Source organism: Indicator indicator, chromosome 4, assembly GCF_027791375.1.
Source record: "Indicator indicator isolate 239-I01 chromosome 4, UM_Iind_1.1, whole genome shotgun sequence".
NCBI classification, from domain to species: Eukaryota; Metazoa; Chordata; class Aves; order Piciformes; family Indicatoridae; genus Indicator; species Indicator indicator.
The window spans coordinates 19,178,634-19,199,851 of NC_072013.1; the positions used below are offsets into that span (position 1 = coordinate 19,178,634).

Genomic DNA, 21,218 nt, shown 5'->3' on the forward strand with positions numbered 1-21,218 from the left:
TCAAGTAAAATATAGATATACTTTATGGAACTATAAAGTACATTCTATTATTCATCTCTGTGCTAAGTGGTTTAATTTTTTATTATTTTCACCCCAAGGTAAACATTTTCTGAACACTGCCAGTAAAAGGTGCTTTTAGTGCAGTAGGACCTGTCTGAGTTTGCACAGGTGAAATGATGAGTCAGGCTATTGCGTGTGCATGGAGGGCAAGGGCACTTTCATTCTATTTTAAATGAAGGGTCCTTGTGATCCCATGAGAAACCATTTTGTCTTATGGAAAAAACAAACCTCTTAAAAAATTCTTCTGGATTTCTGTTGAAATAGGTAACTGTTGATGTGTAATCATGTGTACACAGCACTTTTAATGCTGATCCTGAAAGCTTTTGCAAACCTTAATTGGTTGGCTAAAATGTCTCTAAAGGAAGTGTTTAAAAAGCCTGTGCTCATTTAATGTAGAAATGGAGGAGTCAGTAAAGAGCCATGCCTTGATTTGGTCAAAAATTGGGAAGAGAAACAGTAAGTTCTTGTGTGTGCTCCTGTACTCAGTCTATTGTATAGGCATGCCAGGATGATTGTTGGAGGAATACAGGGCCATTATACAGGCTGTGTCTGGAAGTGGACTTTATTGTGTGACAAAGTGAAGCATTCCAAAAGTTAGGCTTATCTTTGGCACTTCCTTTGGCCATTTCATCAAAGCTCGAGCATCACCTATTAACATACAGGACAACTGAGCTTGACTTTCATTACTTTATTGGAGTATTTTCTTTCTGTTCAGTAACAAAGGCAAGAAAATTGCTTGTACAAGCCCATTAAGTTAAAATATCACAATCCCTTTGTGTCATCAACAACTGATTGATCAAATTAAGCAAGCCTTCCTACTAGACTGAGATAAGCCAGTTTCTCACATGGATGTGCCTTTCTTGCAGTTTATAGCAGCCTGTCTCTTCTCTCCTAAATCTGATGTCCCTTTAATAATTAGAAATTATGGAGCACTTTCAGATCTTTGTCAGTTGTCTTTGAGCATTTCAGAAAGGATAAGTGACCCTCTGGCAAATCGGGTGAGGATACTGAAATCTAAAGTTCTATGCCTGTGAGAGGTCCTTTCATTTCTTTCTTATTAGCTATAACTGCTGTGGGAACCAATCAGGTCATTGTATCCTAATTGTTATTCATAATTCATGACTGACAGGAAGGACAATATGAAATTGTTCCATCTCTTTAAAATCATCTAGGAGTGTCATTGTTTGTGTCTGTGCTGCTAAATAGAAGAGTGCCAGGAACTTGAGTCCTTGCCTGGGTCCAAATTGCACAAAGCAGCTGGTGTTCACATTGTTGCAGGCTGTTCATCACTGCTGCAAATTTATCTTGGATAGCGCAGACTGAAGCACTCTGGTACAGTGAAGGAACCGGCTAACAATTGCCAATGAAGGACCCGAATCAAGGCCTGCCCTGTGACTCTCTTTCTTTTGTCAGTGATGAAACAGCACAGCTAGTGAGAAGCTTTATTAATGTTTGAAAGCCATGGACTGTTATTAATTATATAAAAGATCATAATTACATTATCTATCTAAATAAATTTTGAAGAGAGTGTATGAAATAATAGTACTTTGAAAAGACATAACTATAGACCTAGGCATATATAGCAATACTTTGTTTTAAACTTGTTAATGTTAGTTTTTAAAATTCTTCTCTGCAGGTGCCATGACTGTGGGGCTATTCTTGAAGAATATGATGAAGAAACGCTAGGCCTGGCCATAGTTGTGCTCTCAACCTTCATTCACCTTAGTCCAGATTTGGCAGCTCCTCTGCTGCTGGACATCATGCAGTCTGTAGGAAGGTAAATACAGGACTTTCTTCTTGTCCTTATGGTTGAGAGAGTTTTGTGTCTGGATTTGGGTTTATGTAAACTACTTAACTATGAAATTACGCATTTTAGAAGTCATGAGCGGAGAACATCTATCTGTGTCTGCTTCTTTGTTGCTTATCATTTTATCAGTTTCTTGTGTAACTTTTTCCACTGCCACTTTGATTCTGAGCGGCATCTTTTGATGTCCTCTTACCCCCAAAGGAGGTAAAAGCTTGGGAATCTCCCCAGCTTGTCCCACTGCAAGCAGTGATGTAAAGAATTAAGTTTTTCTGCAGTACCTTTATCTTCATTTGAGACATGACTTCAGCTTTTTGAAAGAAACCTTTTTTTCCTGATGACTTCCCTCACCTTCCCTTTATTTTGCTCTCTTGAAATCTTTTATTAACCAGTGGGGGTACCTTGTCCCTGTGCTTCCAGTATAATTTTCTTAGACAGCTTCTGTGCTACTTACAAAGACTGAGTTATCCTGCTGCTTTGACAGAATTTTTCGCTTTTATGTATTTCCTGCTTTAGAGGTTATGTGCAAATGTGGTCAGCTTTTCTGAACCTTGTTGCTCCTGGAGGACTGTTGACTCCTAGGCATGACCTTTCATTAGCATACCTGAAGCTCTTCAGGCTTTTCAACCATATTTTGTATGCTAATTGAGTCTCTGCTAAGATCTTAAACATTGACGTCTGTTACTTTTTCTCTTCTGACTTTTACCCATGTGCTTGGGGTAACTGAAGTACACCATTAGTATTGTATTACTTATTCTTGCTGTCTCGACCACTTCTACAACTTCCTGCCTAAGAGGTGGGATGGATGTTTCAGAATAAACTTCTGAGCAGTACTAGAAATACAGAAATGATGCATGGCTTTCCTTTTCCATGTTCTTTTCAGTGACTGAAGTTAAAATTACTTGACTGTGACTTCTGCAAGGGCACAGCTCTTCAGAACTCTGCTTCCCCTCTACCTCCCATTTCAATTTAAACACAGCAGCTATTCAAGTCCTCTATTAATTGCAAGGCTACAGTTCCCTGCTGTCAATGCTAATGCCTCTGATGGAGGCAAAGTTTCTAATCTAGACAAATGCTGTCTGTTCTGTCTGATTCTTGCAAATACATCATTACTACAGCCACAGAGAATAAATAATTTGGAAGATAAATTATCAGGGGATGAAGGCCAAGGGGGCTACCTTTTTCTGTGAGGAAGCAGTAACTGCATCTTTGGAGTGAGACAGCTGATTGTTTTAGGGCAGCAGATGGCATGCAGCATGGGGTATTCCTGGTATATATCCTGTGTTGTTGTTACAGGCTGTCATCTCTGACAACTATAATTTTCAATCCCCTGCACCATCCAGCCTGAGATTACAGCACTGTTAAAAGTGTGCTGTATTCCCAACTTGTCATGCACCATTAGTGAAAGGGACCATCCATTTTGTTTTACACTGCTGCATTCGACTGAGCTGCCTCAGGGTCCTTTTTGGATTTTGCAGTGGTGGCTAGAGAGGTAGCTGTTTTCAGAGCACAGACTGACAGAGGATTGAGCAACAGCTAAAACCAGCCTAAAATTATTGTGAAACAAAGAAAAACATTGAAAGCTGGATCATCACCAGATGTATATTAGTGTAGCTCTGTGAGCTTTTCATGTAGACATATCAGCTTGTACCAGCCGAAATACTCATGCATGGCAGATGAAAGTAAAAATTGCTTGGTGTTTTGGATGTAAGAGATGCTTCCAGAGTGCATCTTTAGAATGGATATTTAGTAGCTTTTAGTATCAAAGATGTGTTGCTTTGATAACATGAGCCCTGATTCTATTTGTTTACATGTTCTGGATATTAAAGGCTACTTTAAGATTGTTTTCAGTATTTTCACTACTGAATGCCCATATCTCAATTTTATGTCTACATTTAGTTACTAAAATAAATGACCTGATTTTTGAGAACCTGATATTTCTCATCTGACTTTGTGAGAGCTTACAGGTACTTAGTGTTTCTGAAATTAGGCCAGTTCTTTAGGTGCCAAATTCTGCAACTAAAAGCCTCACTTCAGACTGCCAAGTAGAGAATTTTAGTTTAGTCTGTGTTGCTGTTTTAATCAGAAACAATTCAGCCAGTAGGCAAAATTTTTCCCTCCAAATCCCTCTAGCATAGTAATTATCCATCATGTGCATGTAAGGCAGTAGCTTTATTGGGTCATCTTCATGCTAGTAGAAGGAGGCAAATAGACTTGTCTTTAGAACTGTTAAGTATTTGTGAAATTGCAAGACTGAATAGAGTTTATATGTTGTGCAAACATTGCTTGACTGAGTTTATGTGCTCTTTAGATGACCTTCGGTGGCATTTTATACATTCTTTTAAATTCATGTTTATTATTTTAAAAAGTATACTTTATTGTCTTACTTAAAAATGAAATTTAGAAAAAGCATATGAGCTTCACATACGTTTTTTGTTTCATTTTTCTTCCAGGTTGGCATCAAGTACAAGTTTTTCTAATCAAGCAGAAAGGTATAGTAGCAAAGGATGCCATAATCAAAATAAAACAATTAATCTAGAGCATTACCTTTCTTGGCCCTGAAACCAACTACATTTAACTTGTTAAACATTTATTTAAGGTGCTTCAAATATCTTACCTGTTGTGAATATGGATTCATATGCATTGAACTTGAAAAAACTCATATCAAGACATAATTTAAAGATGCCTTCTGGTTGCCACAATTTCTCTTTTTCTAGCTTGTTCTGTGTTCATAATTCTCTTCATAAACTACTTTCATACATGCAAGCAATTGAATCATCCTTGGCCATGGAGGACCCTTGGCAGTGATATCTCATTATGTAAATCAGGTGTTGAATGGGATAAATTAATTTTGAGAGGATGTAAAACATGTTAAGATGCGCAGTTTGTGAGTATATAGATAATACTTTAGCTTTTTTAATTAAACCATTAATTTTATGAGTAGATCAGGAAGTACTTCATCTCTTGAAGGAAGTCCCAAAAAGCAATTAATATTATAATGTATGTATTTACTTGTTTGTGTTTTATGGTAAAGCCAAGAACCTCATTCTGTATCACTGATATATACGAGGTGAGAACAGGATTAAATTTCAAACTTGGATGACTCACAAATAAAAGTAGGTGGAAATCAGGAAAAATGCAACTATTTATTGAGATTTAAATACTTTCAGTATGTGCACATAACTTTCTCCGCTCTGCATAGTTGAACTGAAATGTTAAAATCAACACAATGAACTGTTTTTTGGAATTAGAGTAGTTTTGCTTTTGACTAACTCACTCACAACTGAACACTTCCATAATTAAAAAGAATAGGATCATCTTTATTTTCTCCATATAGTTAGATTTGAGACATGTTTCATCTGCGATGAAATTTCATTCTTCTTCCTTTTCCTTCCTTTCATTTCAGCATGATGATCCCTGGAAATGCTGCAGGTGTGGCCAAGCAGTTCCTTCGTTGTGTGTTCCATCAGCTGGCTCCCAATGGCATCTTCCCTCAGCTCTTCCAGAGCAATATTAAAGGTAATATGCGGTACCTGAATGCATTTCTGACCCTTTCAGTTCCCTTTGTAGGACTCCAGTGCAAAAAATGTCATTCAAATTTCAGATGGAAGTTTTTTACGGACCTTGGCCACATCTCTTATGGACTTCAGTGAACTGAGTTCCATTGCTGCTCTGAGCCAGCTGTTAGAGGTATGTTGGAAATTGGCTGTGGTAATGGTGCTAGTTTCATTAGCATTATCAAGCATATTGGTTCATTTCTCCTCATTCCTTAAGACTTAATTCATCACCAAAAGCTGTGAATTTTTGGTTTTGTCCTACCTGGAAGCAGAATTAGGCTGTCCTCACTGTTTTCCTTTGGGATTTTGCTCTCGCTGTTAGGTTTGTAGATTTCTGTTTGTTTGGTGGTTGGTTTGGGGGGTTTTTTGTGTGTGTGTGTTTTGGGTTTGGTTTGTGGGTGTGTGATTTTTTGTTGGTTTTGGTGTTCTTTTGTTTGTATTTTGTTCGCTTTTTTGTTTCACGTACCACCTCCTGGAGCTATCTTACAAATCAGTAGTGTGGGCCATCCCCTACCCCAACGCTGTTTCTGGTTTTCAGAAGTATTTCTGCTTGTGCATCTCAGTTCTTCCTCTCCTCTGTATCTGATGGTGATTTCTGTAGGCAGCACAAAGATTTATTGCTTGCCTTGCATTAACTGCCTTCTGTGCCCTTGGCTTGCTTGTACTATAGATTTATCCTCCCACTAGCCCAGTCACTTGCATGTATCCTGCTCTTCCAAGAACATGGTGGTTGCTTCATTCAATGATTTTGACCTCACTGCAAAATTGCTTATATCTTTCCAGGCCTGACCCTAGTACACAAGCTTGAAAATCAGACATGGTCTGTATCTTGTTTAAAACTGTCCAAAGCAAAGCATATGCAATCCACTGGTGAATATTTTATGAGTTCTGCTTTTTTAATTGTCATTCCAGTCTAACAGGTTACGAGTTAGCACAATGCTTATAACATTTGACTCAAAATCTTTTGGTCAGTAGTTCAAGAAGTAAAATATTTTAATGGCTGGAAAGCTGCCTGCTGGAAAAGGACCTTGGGATGTTGATCAACAGCCAGCAGTGTGCCCAGGTAGCCAAGAAGGTCAACAGCGCCCTGGCTTGTAGAAGAAATAGTGTGGCCAGCAGGACTTTGGAAGTGATTCTCCCCCAATACTTGTCACTGGTAGGGCTGCACCTGAAATACTGTGTTCAGATTTGGGCCCCCCTCTACAAGAAGGACATTGAGGTGCTGGAATGTGTCCAAAGAAGGGCAGTGAAGCTGGTTGAAGAGTCTGGAGAACAAGTCTAGTGAGGATCAGGTGAGGGAACTCTGGTTGTTTATTCCAGACAAAAGGAGGCTGAGGGGAGACTATCACTCAACAACTACAGGAAAAGAGGCTGTAGCAAGATGAGGATCGGTCTCTTCCCCCGAATAACAGGTGATAGGAGGACGAGAGGTTGTGCCAGGAGAGGTTCAGTTTGGATATTAAGAAAAAAATTCTTCACAAAAAGAGTTGTCAAGCATTGGAAGAGGCTGCCTAGGAAGTGGTGGGGTCTCTGTCTCTGGAGAGATTTGAAAGATGTGCAGATGTGGTGCTTAGAGACGTGGTTTAGTGGTGGACTTGTCAGGTTAATGGTTGGACTTGGTGGTCTTAATGATTCTACCTAAATGGTTCTATGATTCTATGAATTGACCTAGACTTAACTGTCACATACACAGTTCAAATTCCCTGCACAGTTTATCATTAACATTATAGAAGAGGTAAGTAACATTTAGTCTGAACAAATTAACCTCAGTGTTTCCAGATGCTGTTTGAGGTAGTTTGCATTAGTTTACAGTTCCTGTTTTGTTTCCCAGGGCTTAAACAACAAAAAGAATTTACCAGCAGGGGGTGCAATGCTCCGCTGTTTGGAAAATATTGCTACCTTCATGGAAGCCTTGCCGATGGATTCACCCAGCAACCTCTGGACCACAATCAGTAATCAGTTTCAGACCTTCCTGACTAAACTCCCTTGTGTTTTGCCACTTAAGGTATGATGTGTGGACATCTGAAATGAGCTGTACTGCCACTGGTCACGAGGTACCAAAATGAGGGAAAAGCTGTGGGTGAGAAATAGGAGTGGGTTGTTACAAATATTTTTGAATTATTCAGTTAATGTTTCCAGAGGACTGGATTTATCGTATATCTGATCCATCCCTTTAATTATATTTTCTGTGGGTAACAGCTCTGACCAGAGTACTTTTCATCTTTGTTGTTTTGTTTTGGCTTTGTCGTTTTGTTTGTTTTTTCCTTTTCCCCCTTTGTTTACAATTTCCATGCCCTGTCTTGTCAGATTAGAATATTGCATTTGAGAGAATCAATATTCTGGCAATAAAAATCCATCTGATTTTAACAGTTAAAACAAACTGAAACTCTCAAGAAGAGCAGCACCGCCTAATTAATTTGCTGAAAGTACACAATAGGCAGGCAGGCAGAAAGAACTGAGACTAGTGGGAATTGAGCCTGGCTTGTTTGGTTGACCAGATTGTTCAGGCTGTAATCAGAGTAGAGTTTCAGAAACTGAATCTGGAAATTTTAGGCTCTAATCATTGAGTGTTCGGAGGAATCTTATCTCCTGGTGTGTATATTTCCAGATGTTTTTTCAGTAAACACAGTGAAAACTTTTCTGTCTTTCCAGTAAGTGCTGGATTCTGATGCCCTTATTTTGCTCGGTGGTAATTTCTTCTTCACAGATCAGTGGTGCTCAGTGTGAGCTGAGGGATCTGAAATCTAATTTTGTGACTTACAACATTGTCTTTTAAATTGGTATCACCACCAAATCACATGAATGATATTAAACTCCTTGGCACAATAGTTGGATCTTGGAACTTTTTTTACATTTTGGTCAACTGAGGCACTATCCTGCAGCACTTAACTAAGCCAAACAGTCAATTACTCTTCTTTTTTAATACTAGCAACCCCCAGTCTGTTACATCTTGCCTAACTGAAATAAATAAAAAGAAATTAAACGGTTCTTAATAGTTCCAACTGCATTTCTGCCATTCACAGATGTTTAGATGGAGCATTAACCCTTATACTCATGAGAGGTATCATCATTTACAAGTAAAACAGTTTCTTGCCCCTGAACTTTCCATTTCCTGTTCCTTCCTCTGAGGTCATAAATGACTCTGCTGTTCTCTGTTTGCAGCAGGGATGGGGCAATACAATAGGTAGACCCTGAGAAGTCCCATTCACTGCTGCAACCTGTGCTATTTACTCTGAAGTCAAATCAATTACACCATAAGGAACAATTTTAGAGGGGCAACTGCAACAGCATTCTGATACTATGCAATGTGAGCAGCCCTGTCTGAGTGTGGGGGAAAATGTCTAGTTCAGGGCAACCACAGAAGTATAAACCCCACAGAAATATAGATGTCATCTTAGGCAAAGTAAATAAATATCAGTCATCAGAGATCATATTCAGATGTCTGTAACTCATTGATAGCTGCTACCGCTAAACCAAGAAGTGCACAGAAAGGTACTAACTTTGCCTTCTTTTTTTCCTTTTTCTTTTTTTTATCTTTCGTGCCTTCAAATATTTTCACAGTGTTCTTTAGATTCTAGCTTAAGAATCATGATTTGCTTGTTGAAGATACCTACCACTAGTGCCACCAGGGTAAGTTCCAAGAAGACAAAACTCGGTTGCCTCAGATGTAGCCAGCCTGCACTATTCTATGAATGTTTTCTTTTCCCCTAGCCAGAAAAGTATTATATATCAGCATACAATTGTGCAGTCTGATACTTCTAGGAGAATGATAAGAACTTTGGAATCTAGGTTATAGTAAAATGTGGGTTGCATTACATTCCTGTGTGTGTATGAATGTATATTTTCTTAAAGATTTCTGTTGCAGGGGGTGGGGGAGTGGTTCCTTCTCTTCCTTTTTTCTTTTTTCTTTGTTTTTTAAAAGAAAATACTAATAAGCTTCCTTAGAAGTTCTGCAGTACAATTCCATTGAGGTCAGTGAGGTTTCCTGCATAAACACTAGTGAATCTCTTCTATCTCATAAGCCCTGTGTCAGAGATGAAGCTATTTTCTATTTTCTGGGGTTTTTCTTTGCTTATGATTGCTCATACCAACATGAAGGCAAATGCTAGCTGAGATAACCATTTGACCAAAATGGTGTAAATCCCAGCAAGGTAAGCCTCTGAGCTAAAAATGATGCTGTTCCACTCAGGCATTTCAGAGTTGGAATGCTTTTTGTTTTTGTTTTGCTAAGCAGCCAGTTATTGATTTCTCCAAATCATGTCATTGCAGAGTCTTCTGGAGCCTTTTTCAAAGTTACTAAGCTTTGTAATTCAGAATGCTGTTTTCACTCTGGCCTACCTGGTGGAACTGTGCGGTTTGTGCTACCGAGCCTTCACTAAGGTAACAATGAAATTCTATCTTCCTTTAGGGACAACTGACAATGAAACTGACAAATGAAGCCCGTTAGACATTGCTCAGAAAAGTATTTTTCTGTTGTGGAGATGATGCATGCCTTAAAATGTCTGTAATGGTCATACCTTTCTTAATGCACAAGTTTAGCTACATAGCTTGTGCAGTAAAAGCTTTAATATTCCTGGTAGTGCCTTTTAAGAGCACAACTGTCAGGGTAAGGCAACAAACAGTGAAGTGGAAGACTCTAAGTTAGGAGCTTCCCAGCTTAGGTCCTGTTTCGTTCTGCATGAGGTATCTCACTTTGTCATGCATGGCTGTAAGCTGTGTAGAAAAGAGAACACTATGTGTGTACCTTGAAACAAGTTTTTAAGATTCCTGGATGAAAGCTCTGGTATATAAATGACAATCAGTTATTACTCAGTTTTTGTAGCTGTTGGTGAGAAGCTGAACAACAAAATCCACAAAACCAATCAAACCTTTTACTGAGATCCTATATGCTCTGTTATGTAGATTGATTGGTAAGGTAGTGTGAGCAAGAATGTTGCTTCAGCCACAAAGTGCACAGGTTTCTATCCTCTGTGCATCTGTCAAAACAGTAATTAATCCTCAGGAAACATTCTCTCATAAGTAGATGCATGATTTCCTGAGCTGATGAGGTACAACTAGAACACGTGTTGCTTCAGTCTTGATAAGACTTAAATACCACTGCACGAACAGTGAAGAAGAAAGGATAAATGCAAAAGCAATGCTGCTCTCACAGAAGAACTGTACCACCCGAAAATCTTTTACCAGACGCAACAGTTCAAAGTATTAAATAGAAACTAACAATGTATTTACTTACAGCAAGCAAATGATACCTTTTTGGTCTTATTTGAAATAGACAAGTTTATGAAAGGAGAAAAAAAAGAATACAAAACAGACTGTCCAGCTTTTGGGATTAATTTGAGATCTGTAGTTAAGGCTTTGTGCAAGGCAAAGTAAGAAAAATGTTACCTTAGAGTCCAGTAATGGTTTTGTTGGGGCTTTTTTTTTTTCATTGAAACAAATGAACAAACAAACAGCCCTGTTTAAAACAGAAGCAAAGACACTCCCCTTGCATTTGTATTCTGGTAAGACTGTTTTATGTATGCCAGCTAAAGCAAATGGTGAAATACTGGAAATGTTTTCTTGCCCTCATGCTCCACAGTTTTCGGTTATTTCACAAAATGTTATTAAAACCATGGCATTAAAAAAGCCACATTTCTTGGATGCTTCCTGGTTCAACATCCTATTAATGTGCTGAGTACTTAATTGAACACAGGAAGCACGGATTATAGTGCTTGGTAAAATCTCCGTGTTCATTTAGTTTGATGCATCCTGGTCACCTAGAAATGGAACCATTAGTGAATGATCTCCTGCAGTTTATAGTCATAAAATGCTTAATTTAGTGGAACTCCACACTGTATTATCTTTGTAAGAGAAAAAAGAAATCAGTTGTGATATCTGTATTGCTCTACAGTGGAAATCACTCTACCCAAATAGAATATTGTTTATGATGGAATACTATGTAAAAGTAAATGCCAGAAGGAATATAGATTGCAGACATTGAGACTATTCAGATTTAATTACTTGTTTTACAACTTTTTATGTAGTACCTGGAACAAAACACCAACTTTCAGCTAAACTGTGGAGGATTTTTGTCCTTCCAAAGACAAAGCCACTCTAATATGCACTTTGTAGAGGTCTGTGCTGTACAACCACTCCAAATCTTTTTTTATCTCTAACATTTTCCTAATACCCTGTGGCAAAAACGTCTCAATTCCTCTTGTCTTGGAGTCTGAAGGCTCATGTCAATCTGATATTGCCTTGTCTGAATTTCTGTTCCAGGTCAACAATTTGATTTTTTTCAGTGCCTTTGGAACTCTCTGTTGAGAGAAGCATCTCTTGTGGATGTAATCTACTTATCTTTAGTTTTCCGTTCAAGTATCACAAGGTCCTAAATCGATACTTTTTGGCTTTCTTATCTCTTACAGCTGCAGAAGCTTGAATCTAAACTTAGCATTTTGCTAGCATTCTCTTGACCCTAATTAAGTAAATGTAGAATGACACTGAATTGGATGTGATGTGATTTTGCTATTAAATGTCTTTAAAGAACCGTGAAGTGGCTGATCTTCAGTATTTGTAATTACTGTAGTACCAACAGAGATAATGAATTTTGCATTGTGCTGGAGCATACCACTCCATTAAAGAACCTAATTTGCTGTCTTTATTACTAAGTTTGAGCCCTGAGATACCACTAGAAACAAATAGTTTCACATTCTACACACAGACCTCTGGTCAAAGTCTGAAGGCAGCAAAGCATTTTTTAATAGGGATACACAGATATTTGAGTGGGTTAATTTGGCTGAACAGAAGCTAAAGGAGTTGTATTCTTGACTCTTTGGTACCAGGTTTACATGTCAGTCTCCTGGCCATTACTCTTATGGAACCAACACCCATTTACAACTCTGTGTCAGAATAAAGTTCTTGAAGTATGTGTAATCTATGTATATATTTACTTATCACCAGCAGAATGCTAGGAATAAGACTTTGATTGGGGGGGGGTGTGCTGTAGGCTGTTGACTTAAGTGTCATCACTCCTGATTTACAGTGCAGGAAGTAAGAGGTCAGATGTCAAAAAACATTTTGCTAGATTTTGCTTCATCTCTGTGCTCTCTGTGCTTAATGCTTAACAAACATTATGAGTTCAGACTGTGAGATAGGAGACTTCTTTGAGAGCAAAGGGAAGCTGAGATTCATGAAGCCTATGCTTCCTTTCCAGTGTTCTGACAAAGCAATTTAATACGACTCAATTATCTCTTGTGTAGTATAGGTGCTAGTCTGTAAAATAGCTTAATGCATTTGCAAGAACGTCACTCTCCTTATCCCCGTACATGCAGGCTAATATACTGGGTTAATGACTGGAAATTCTGTTTTGGGGGATGTAGTTGTCAACTATCTGAGCATGGCGTTGCTTTGTGCTTGTGCCTCCAGACTATGAAAGCACGTGACAGTGGTGAATTCTAGCAAGTAATAAGGGTCTATTTGCACCTTGAATCTTGTGCACCTCTCTGGTTCTGCAGTCCCAGTCAGAGTATAGTAGAATCAGAGAAAGTTCAGATAACAGTAACAAGAATGATCAGACAGTGGGATGAGTTCTACATACAGAGAAACTAAGTTAGGGCTATTCAATCAGAAAAAGTGATGGGAATGTGAGAGGTCTATAAGGTCACAAGTGACTCAGACAAGGATGGTTAACTTCATGCCTTTCTAGCAGAACAAGAACATACTAAGTTTGTAGGTGTCAATGTCAAACCAAGTAGAGGGAATTGTTTTTTCAATAGTCTATGACACCTTGCCAAGTACTGTGGGTGCTAGAAGTTGACATGGGCCCAAGAGGTCTACAGACGACCCATATGTGGAAAAGATATCCACTGGGAGTTATGAATTATACAGAAACCACACTGATCTCCAAAGTTCCCTGAGCTGAAAATAGCTGATGGCTAGGGGAGTAGTAGAGGAAATTATACATGCTTGCCTTGTTTTCATTCTTCATTTTGCGTCTGCTTATGTCCTTACTGGAGGTAAGTTACTGAGGACACTCGTTTTGGTCTGACCTCTCCTGGATATTCTTATATTGTACTATTCTTAGCAGAGCACCACTCATGCATGTGGGATGTATGACTTTTGAGTACTTCTTCCCTCAAGTAATGGTTTCATAATACAACTGAACTAATTCAATGTTTTCTGCTCCCATAAGGGAATGATTTTTTTAAAAAATTATTTCTATTTTTATTTTGGATTGTTAGCTTCATGTGAGTTTAGCTGCCCAGACTGCAGAGATGTAGTCAAACAAGGACCACTGCAGTTTGGGGCTCATTCCATCATCTAAATCTGCTTGCACATAACTGAACATCAAACTAGGAGCTTGAAGTAAGGTTTCTTCATTCACAGACTGGTATCACAATGTTGTCACGACCCAGTCTTTTGAGCCAACCCTAGGCAGCAGGGGAGGTTGTGCTAAGATTCAGAAGTTCCCTTGGAATAAATTAAAGCAAACCGACACCAAGTGGCTTGATGAGTTAGGTCTATTAGAGCCAACATAAACTCATGGCAATGGACTGGAGCAGAAGGAAAATGGGAAGAAGGAGGAGAGGAAAAAATAAAGAGAGAAAAAATGATAGAGAGATAAGATGAAGAAAAGAAAGATATCAATACTCCTTGGATCCAGTGATGTCTCACAGGCTTAGTCCCTGTTCTTCAGTGGCAGGTGTACATCCCAGCAGGGTCTTCTGTGGTAGATGCAACACTTGGACCCCTGGAAGTTGCAGTCCTTTTATACCCTTTTGGCAGGGGTGGGGAGGAGGGGAGAGGTGTGCTTGAGTGAGGTGTGTACTCCAGTGCAATGTCTCCATTGGCCTTTCGGTGGCTCTGTTACAGTGGTTTTAAAGAGGGAATTCCTGCCTCTGCTCTTTTCATTGTTAATGAAATTAGCTCTTTTCATTGTTAAACCATCTGCAGAGCCAGCAGCTCTCCTACTGAGCTATTAAGGGCTATCAAAGCTGTCACCTTGTCTCTTCAGACCAGGTATGTCATACATTGTTTTGAGAGAGTAGAGTCATTGGGCTCTCACAAACATCCATGAAAGACATACCATTCTGTTGTTTTGGCACCTTCTGCCAAATCAGGGGCTGATATTTAAAGTCTGTTTTCATTAACAGGTAGGTGGGTGCCGTGGGAGAAGTGCTGTTGCTATAAGCTTTGTTTGGCACTATGCTATGCACATACAATGTGGTGACATCAGCTCTCTGAGGAGAAGCGCTGATGACTGGGTTTTTGGTCTGTGTAGCTGAAGCTTCTCTTGCTTCCAGCTGTTCGTCTCCTCCAACTCCTTCTCTTTTAGCTGCACTTGCTACTGTGTGCAGCTGAAGGTGGCCCTCAAACTGATTGCCACTAACGACCTCACAAGACTTCTCAGAGGTAGAGGCAAGCATTATTATCCCTTTTACAGATGTCACAGAGGAACTGAGGCCCTGATGGAGTAAAACGTTCCTCACGCTTAGCTTAGGTTAGCACGTAAGGGTGTGAGATTTACAAGAGGAGGGTCCTAGGCTTTAAATCTTAAGCACACTTTGGATGTGCTTTTTTTATTAGACAACATTATTTCTCATCTAGTGGTCATTTGAAAGTGAGCTCAGTGTAAGTCTACCTGCTGACAGAAGTTCTTGAGTTGCTGTGGTCAGTAGAAGGCTATAAATTTGCTCCACATTTTTATCTTATCGTTTAAAGTCAGATGTATAACAGGCTCCTCTTATCTCTTGTATCTCCTTGCTATCTCAGCTCTACAAGCCTATTTTTAGGCTTCTATGTTCTAATCTCCACTCCTTATGTTTTAAAATGTTTCTGTTGTGGCAGCCATAGCCAAGGTGGTTTTAATTGTGTAAGTGGAAAAATACTGCTAGTCTAATAAATGCAAATAGAAGTCCAAGCTGCCATAGTGCAGACACCCTTATTTTAATGGCAATGACAACAGGGAAAAAAAAAGGTATGATAAAATATAGACCATTTCTGGGAGATTTAGTGGAAGAATAGTGGTAAATACTATGACCAGTTTCATTCTCCTGTATCAGTCGTTGCTCCTTTCCCTTTTCTCTTTCTTTGGGACTACTTAGAGAAAGCAACGCTGCAAGCCTGGGCTTTATAACTGTTTTATAAAATCTATCAGTATTTCATGTGTGAAATATTAAATATTGGATATAGTGCCTGATACAACATGACAGGGTAATCAGCCTCATTGAGGTCTGTCAAGTCAAGTCTGTTGAATTACAGAAATTATGAATGATGTTTGCTTTTTTTGTAAGAAAGGAGAAACCAGTACACTTTGGTAAATGTTTATTCTCAAAAAAAGATTAAAAGTATCTTTGTGGTTTACTACTGTATGACAGTGAATTTCAGGACACTGATAATTCTGTGCTTTTCTCTTGTAGGAAAGGGACAAATTCTACTTGACACGCAGTGTCATACTGGAGTTACTGCAGGCACTCAAGTTAAAGTCACCCTTACCAGACATGAATCTGCTGCTGTTGGTGCAGGTATAAGAGATATTTGTGTAATTCTCATACTGATCTTGTCTCAACTCAGAATCAGAGGTGGGAAAAGCAAGTCCAACATGGTTGCAGAAAGTGCCAGCAGGCACCATAGCTGCATCCATTTAGACTCCCACACTAAAAGAAAATAAATTGGGGATCCACATTTCCCAGAATGATAACAAATCATGCACATCACTGCTGATGTATTGAAGATCATGGAATATGTCTCACACTGGAAGTGACCCATAAGGATCAACGACCATGGTGCTACCTGATCTTCCTATAGTCCCATGAACAGCGAGCAGTTTGTGTGGGAAGAGGTCCTAGTTCATCATGGGCCAGAACTTAGTTTCTGTGTATCCAGGCAGGCAGTAAGGTGTCTGCAGTCTCTGGAGGTTGTTCTCTTTTAGCATGGAATTCTCCAACAAAGAATACATAAACAATATTTCTGTTCCTTTCATTCTGTGGACTGCTGAGGTAGCAGTTAAACTAGATTTTTTTTAATAGGAAAATCTGTGGAAGTGAGACACAAACTTGTGAAAAATCTTTCTGCCTCCAAAATGCCACATGTGGCACTCTTTGGCACCACAGGCCTGACCCGTGTAAACAATTTATTGAAATCCATCAATTTTAAGCTCAGGTAATGGACTTTCATTGATTGTAATGAGCTAACCATTATGTGCATTCAGTAACTCTCAATGATGAGGGACAACCCTAACAGCACTCCTTAAGGTTCAAGCAAGATGTTAATTATGAAGATCATTCATAGATCACTCTTTCCCCTCCCATTATGGGCTTGAAGCTACTATGGGTTCATTTTCCTTTGAGTATTGGTACATTACTCATTGTAAATAAGTAGTTGCTAGTTGACAGAGAAATAAGACTGACAAGTAAAATTATATAGCAGTTAGGATTACCCTGAAAACAATTATTATGCCATCAGTGTTAGGAAAAGGAGATGGAACGGGGAAGAATAACACTTGGGATTTTCTCTTTCAAATGATAAAAGGTTTATTTTTAAAAACCTAATTTAAAAAGGACAAAATTGCCTTCTTTATTATTTTCCTTTATAAGCCTAGACTTCTTTTGTCCTTCCAGGCAATACCATCAAATAACAACCACCAACCTCTTTCCGTCTTACAGCCAAGCTTCAGTGATGCAGCTTGGTACCGTGTGTGTCAGTGTTTGTGACTTGAACTGACTGTTCCTGTGTTACGGAATAAAGCGGGTTTTCTGCATTGCTCCACTGTATAGCTCAGTCCTGTGACTACCCCAAAAGGTGGCAATCCCACAGTCTAGTCAGCTCTGAATTTCTCATTTGAGAACACAAACATGCTGTGTCAGCTTTGGCAGTGGGATTTAACTGGTAAACATTTGTGCTTCACATTGAGTCAATTGCTTGATAGACACAGTAAGCAAAGCTCTCTCTTACATTATCTCATGAAGATAGAATGATAATTGCCTGAGTTTTTCTCCTAGCACTATTCCTCTGTGCTGTATTCACGTTGGGATGTATTGGTATTCATACCTTACACAAGAGGACTGAATGTGGATATAAATGTCTTTTATGATGTCTTGCTTTCAGTGGCTGATGAAGTGATTCATATTTCCTGCTATCCAAAGCAGCCAACTTCTGTTTTTATGCGCTCAGTGGTAAAGAATAGGGGTTGTATTCAGACCATCTGTGATAGATGCCTACTGGAGGCTTGATGACTACTTCTGCCATTGACTGTACAAATTGGCAGTCCTCAGTAGTATGTGGTTTGAATCATTCAACAGCTTCTATAAATTCATAAATCTATAGCAGGGTTAACACCAAATGGAAGTGTTTTTTATTTCCAAGTCATGTCCCCATGGACATATTATCCCGTGTACAAGATTCTATACAGACATTGCACACAGGATACAGAGATTCAGTCAAAATGTTCAAGATAACAAAGGAGCTAGGACCACGTTAATGACAGATCAGTTTTGGGCCGACTAATAAAGAAATTCCTAGGAATATATACATTTGACATCCACATTCATACAGATTACATGGTGCCATCAGTGTCACTGTTGACACCAGCGCTAAGAGAATTATCCCAGGTCAGAATTGTTGCATGGGTTTTCTGGAGGATAAAGGACACAAGTCTGTCTATCTCCTTTATTTGTCCTAGGAAACGAAAGCTGTCATGTACCTGCTGCTTCCATAGGTTTCCATAGGAACTGCTTCTTCACCTATCATTTTGTTTCCTGGTATTTCTCTCTTGCACATTTCACCAGCAGGCATCACCATTTCCATGGACTTCAAATTACATTAATGTCTCATTAGGATTTACTTATTCAGCCAGGCTCTAAGGTTCAGTATACCTGATCAGTTCTGTTTTGGGGACTCCTATTTTTGGGTAAGACCTTCAGGTAATGTAAATCAGTGTATATCTGGGTGGGTCTACTTAATGTTTCTATGATGATCTGACCTACTGGTTACTAAATAGAAGGATTTAAAGTTACATGTAATATGTTTATAAGATTATTTACCTCCATTATTTACCTCCATTGATATTCAAAGTTTTAAAAATATAATATAGATAGATATGGCATATAGGTAATTCAGTCCAGTGAGCACACATTCCCATTTAGACATTATTCTAGAGCTATATCTCAGCAGACAATGCTGGTAAGTGACTTGGTGACTGTTTGTCCATTTCTCATCTTTTTGCAGTATGGGAATATTTTTCTTTGCTTCTTTCTTTACGTATGGCTGGCATTAAATCTCCTGGCAATGACATCTTAATGTATTACAGTATTCATAGAGGGAGACAACATAAATGACAGTGAATTGGACTGGAACTGTAAGAAATTCTTCATTTTGAGTTTGGTTTCCCTGTCTTCTTGACGGCACTGCAGTTTTAGGAAGGATCCTTGGAACTGGCAGTCTAATGAGAAAGATAAGCTAAAAAGGACCTAATTATTCACTAGAAAAAGAATGGAGTCTGTCAGCTGTTTTTCACATATAAATTAATATTTGTTATTTAACACAAACTCCTCTGTGCAAAAGGTATAGAAAGCTTATAGGAAGCCAGTAGAGACTGATTTTGCTGCTGCTTCTTATCATTCCTAAAAGAAAACAAATGAAATAAATTATAAATGTCTTTGGCAAGGTTTTTTGTTGACTTATGTGGTGAGTGTTGTAGCAGTGCACTGAACTTGCTGTAGGATGCTAAATATATATATATATTCCTCCCCCTCTACTCAGCCCTAGTTAGACCACATCTCGAATACTGTGTACAGTTCTGGGCTACCCGGTTCAAGAGGGACTGGAGAGAGTTCAATGGAGGGCTACAAGGATGATTAACAGACTGGAGCATCTTTCTTATGAGGAAGGACCTGGTGTTGTTTAGTCTGGAGAAGAGAAAGCTGAGAGGGGACATTATCAATGAGTACAAATAGCTGAAGGGTGGCTGTTAGGAGGATGGAACTAGTCTATTTTCAGTGATACCCAGGGATAGGATGAGGGGCAGTGGACATAAACACAATCACAGGAAATTCAGTCTCAACATAAGAAAAAACCTTTTTACTGTGAAGGTGATAAGAGCACTGGAACAGGCTGCCCAGAGAGATTGTAGAGTCTCCTCTGGAGACCTTCAAAAACTCACCTGGGCACATTTCTGTGTGACCTGCCCTGAGTGGTCCTGGTTTGCAGGGGGACTTGAATTGCTGATGTCTGGAGGTCCCTTCCAACCTCTAGCATTCTATGATGCTGTGATCTACAAGGTTGTTCATAGACTTCATTATTGTAGAGCTTCAGTGAAAGTGGTGTAATACCACAATGAAAAACATGGCATGCTGCCTTATTATCCTCCACCATGATTTACTCTGTAATGAAAGAAGAGCATTTGATATGTGCAAGGAATAGCAAAGAGACATCTTTTTGCTTATAAGGAATGTCTGATTTATTATATAACATTCTTCAAATTGCTCTTGCATGGCATATATGTGTTAGGCACATTAAATTATCTCATTTTTAATGGTGAGATAACTATGTTGTTTATAAAGAAAGAGTGGTCTAAAGGCAAATGGCCATGAATAAAAGCAAGAAGAGCTCTGAACTTATTTTAATAAAGTCATGAATAACTTACTTGTGTCTTCGGGGTTTCTTAAAAAATAATTAAAAAATAACTTGTCATTCATTTCTTCTTAGTTTGTTTGTGCAGATGCTGGAACAAAACTAGCTGAGTCAACAATCTTGCATAAACAGATGATTGCCTCTATGCCTGGAGTAAGTAATAAATTGAACACCATCACTTAGATTTGTTTTGGTTTGTTTTTAAAAAAAATCTGTCTTATTTATCTCATTTTGCTTCATTTTAATGTTCTTTCCCTTTTCATTTCTCTTCTGTTTGGCAAGGTGTATTGCAGGCAGAGGTTGAGGTTCTTTTTATTAATGTTGGAAAAGTTTTGCATTTGATGTTTTTTCCCTTACTATCACTGATAATCTTTAGTCATGCAACTGGCTATAGCTAGAACCTACGAAGTATGACAGTGGTTGGGGAACCAACCTGCTGAACGTCTCAAAAAATGCTAGCAGGGTGGAAAGCTGCAAGCTGTTGCCTCTGTTCTCACAAAAGATTATTTGGTTAAAGAAAGGGCTTAATGTATAAGGCATCCATCTATGTCCTGCTGATGACTGCAGCTGCATTACCAGTGCTCATGATTGCCTAGGTGCTGAATATGCACCTGGTGAATGTGTGAGAAAGTTGCACAAGAGGAGGTCTTGACTTGTTCCACGTCGTGTCTCCAAACACATGAATGAGGGTTAGCCCAGTCTGCTTCACAAGCTGAGGAAAACCCATTTCCCTGTATGTATCTCTGTCAGCTTTAGAGATCACGCAATAGGATCTTACCCATATATTTTCTGAAGTGTGTGATTTTTTTTTAATGCAAATCTTGAATAATTCCTTTTGTCCCAAAAGAATATTTTAATTTATACTTGCTTTAAATAGACTAGCAAGGCATGATAGGAAGGTGATCATTTCAGAAGAAATCATGGAGAATCAGGTTGCCTGCTGCTTGAATGAAAAAAGAATAGATGACTAGGGAGCAGTCTTTGGCAACTGAGTGTTATTTTCAGAGGCCTGAGTGTAATATGTTTTATAATTGTACTATTGAATATTTTAGAACTGGATGGAAGATATGCTGACAGTGCTGACAGTGACCTTGTTTTCTTGCTTTTCTGTGAAGAGAACTGACAGGCATGGCATTTGAAAAGCCAGAAGGTGGCATAGTTCAACACCATGTAGATTGCTATTAACATAC

At 38.8% G+C, this 21,218-nt stretch overlaps 1 protein-coding gene across 3 annotated transcripts in view; it reads left to right on the forward strand.

Moving 5' to 3' along the window:
* Positions 1–21,218, forward strand: part of UNC79 (unc-79 homolog, NALCN channel complex subunit) — a 104,110-nt gene that overhangs the window by 66,821 nt on the left and 16,071 nt on the right. For all 3 annotated transcript variants that reach the window (XM_054400252.1, XM_054400253.1, XM_054400254.1), the window contains 9 exons: positions 1,697–1,837; positions 4,318–4,356; positions 5,271–5,383; positions 5,469–5,554; positions 7,253–7,426; positions 8,983–9,051; positions 9,691–9,801; positions 15,819–15,923; positions 20,104–20,181. In XM_054400252.1, coding sequence (XP_054256227.1) covers positions 1,697–1,837; positions 4,318–4,356; positions 5,271–5,383; positions 5,469–5,554; positions 7,253–7,426; positions 8,983–9,051; positions 9,691–9,801; positions 15,819–15,923; positions 20,104–20,181 — 916 coding nt within the window. The remainder of the gene's footprint in view (positions 1–1,696; positions 1,838–4,317; positions 4,357–5,270; positions 5,384–5,468; positions 5,555–7,252; positions 7,427–8,982; positions 9,052–9,690; positions 9,802–15,818; positions 15,924–20,103; positions 20,182–21,218) is intronic.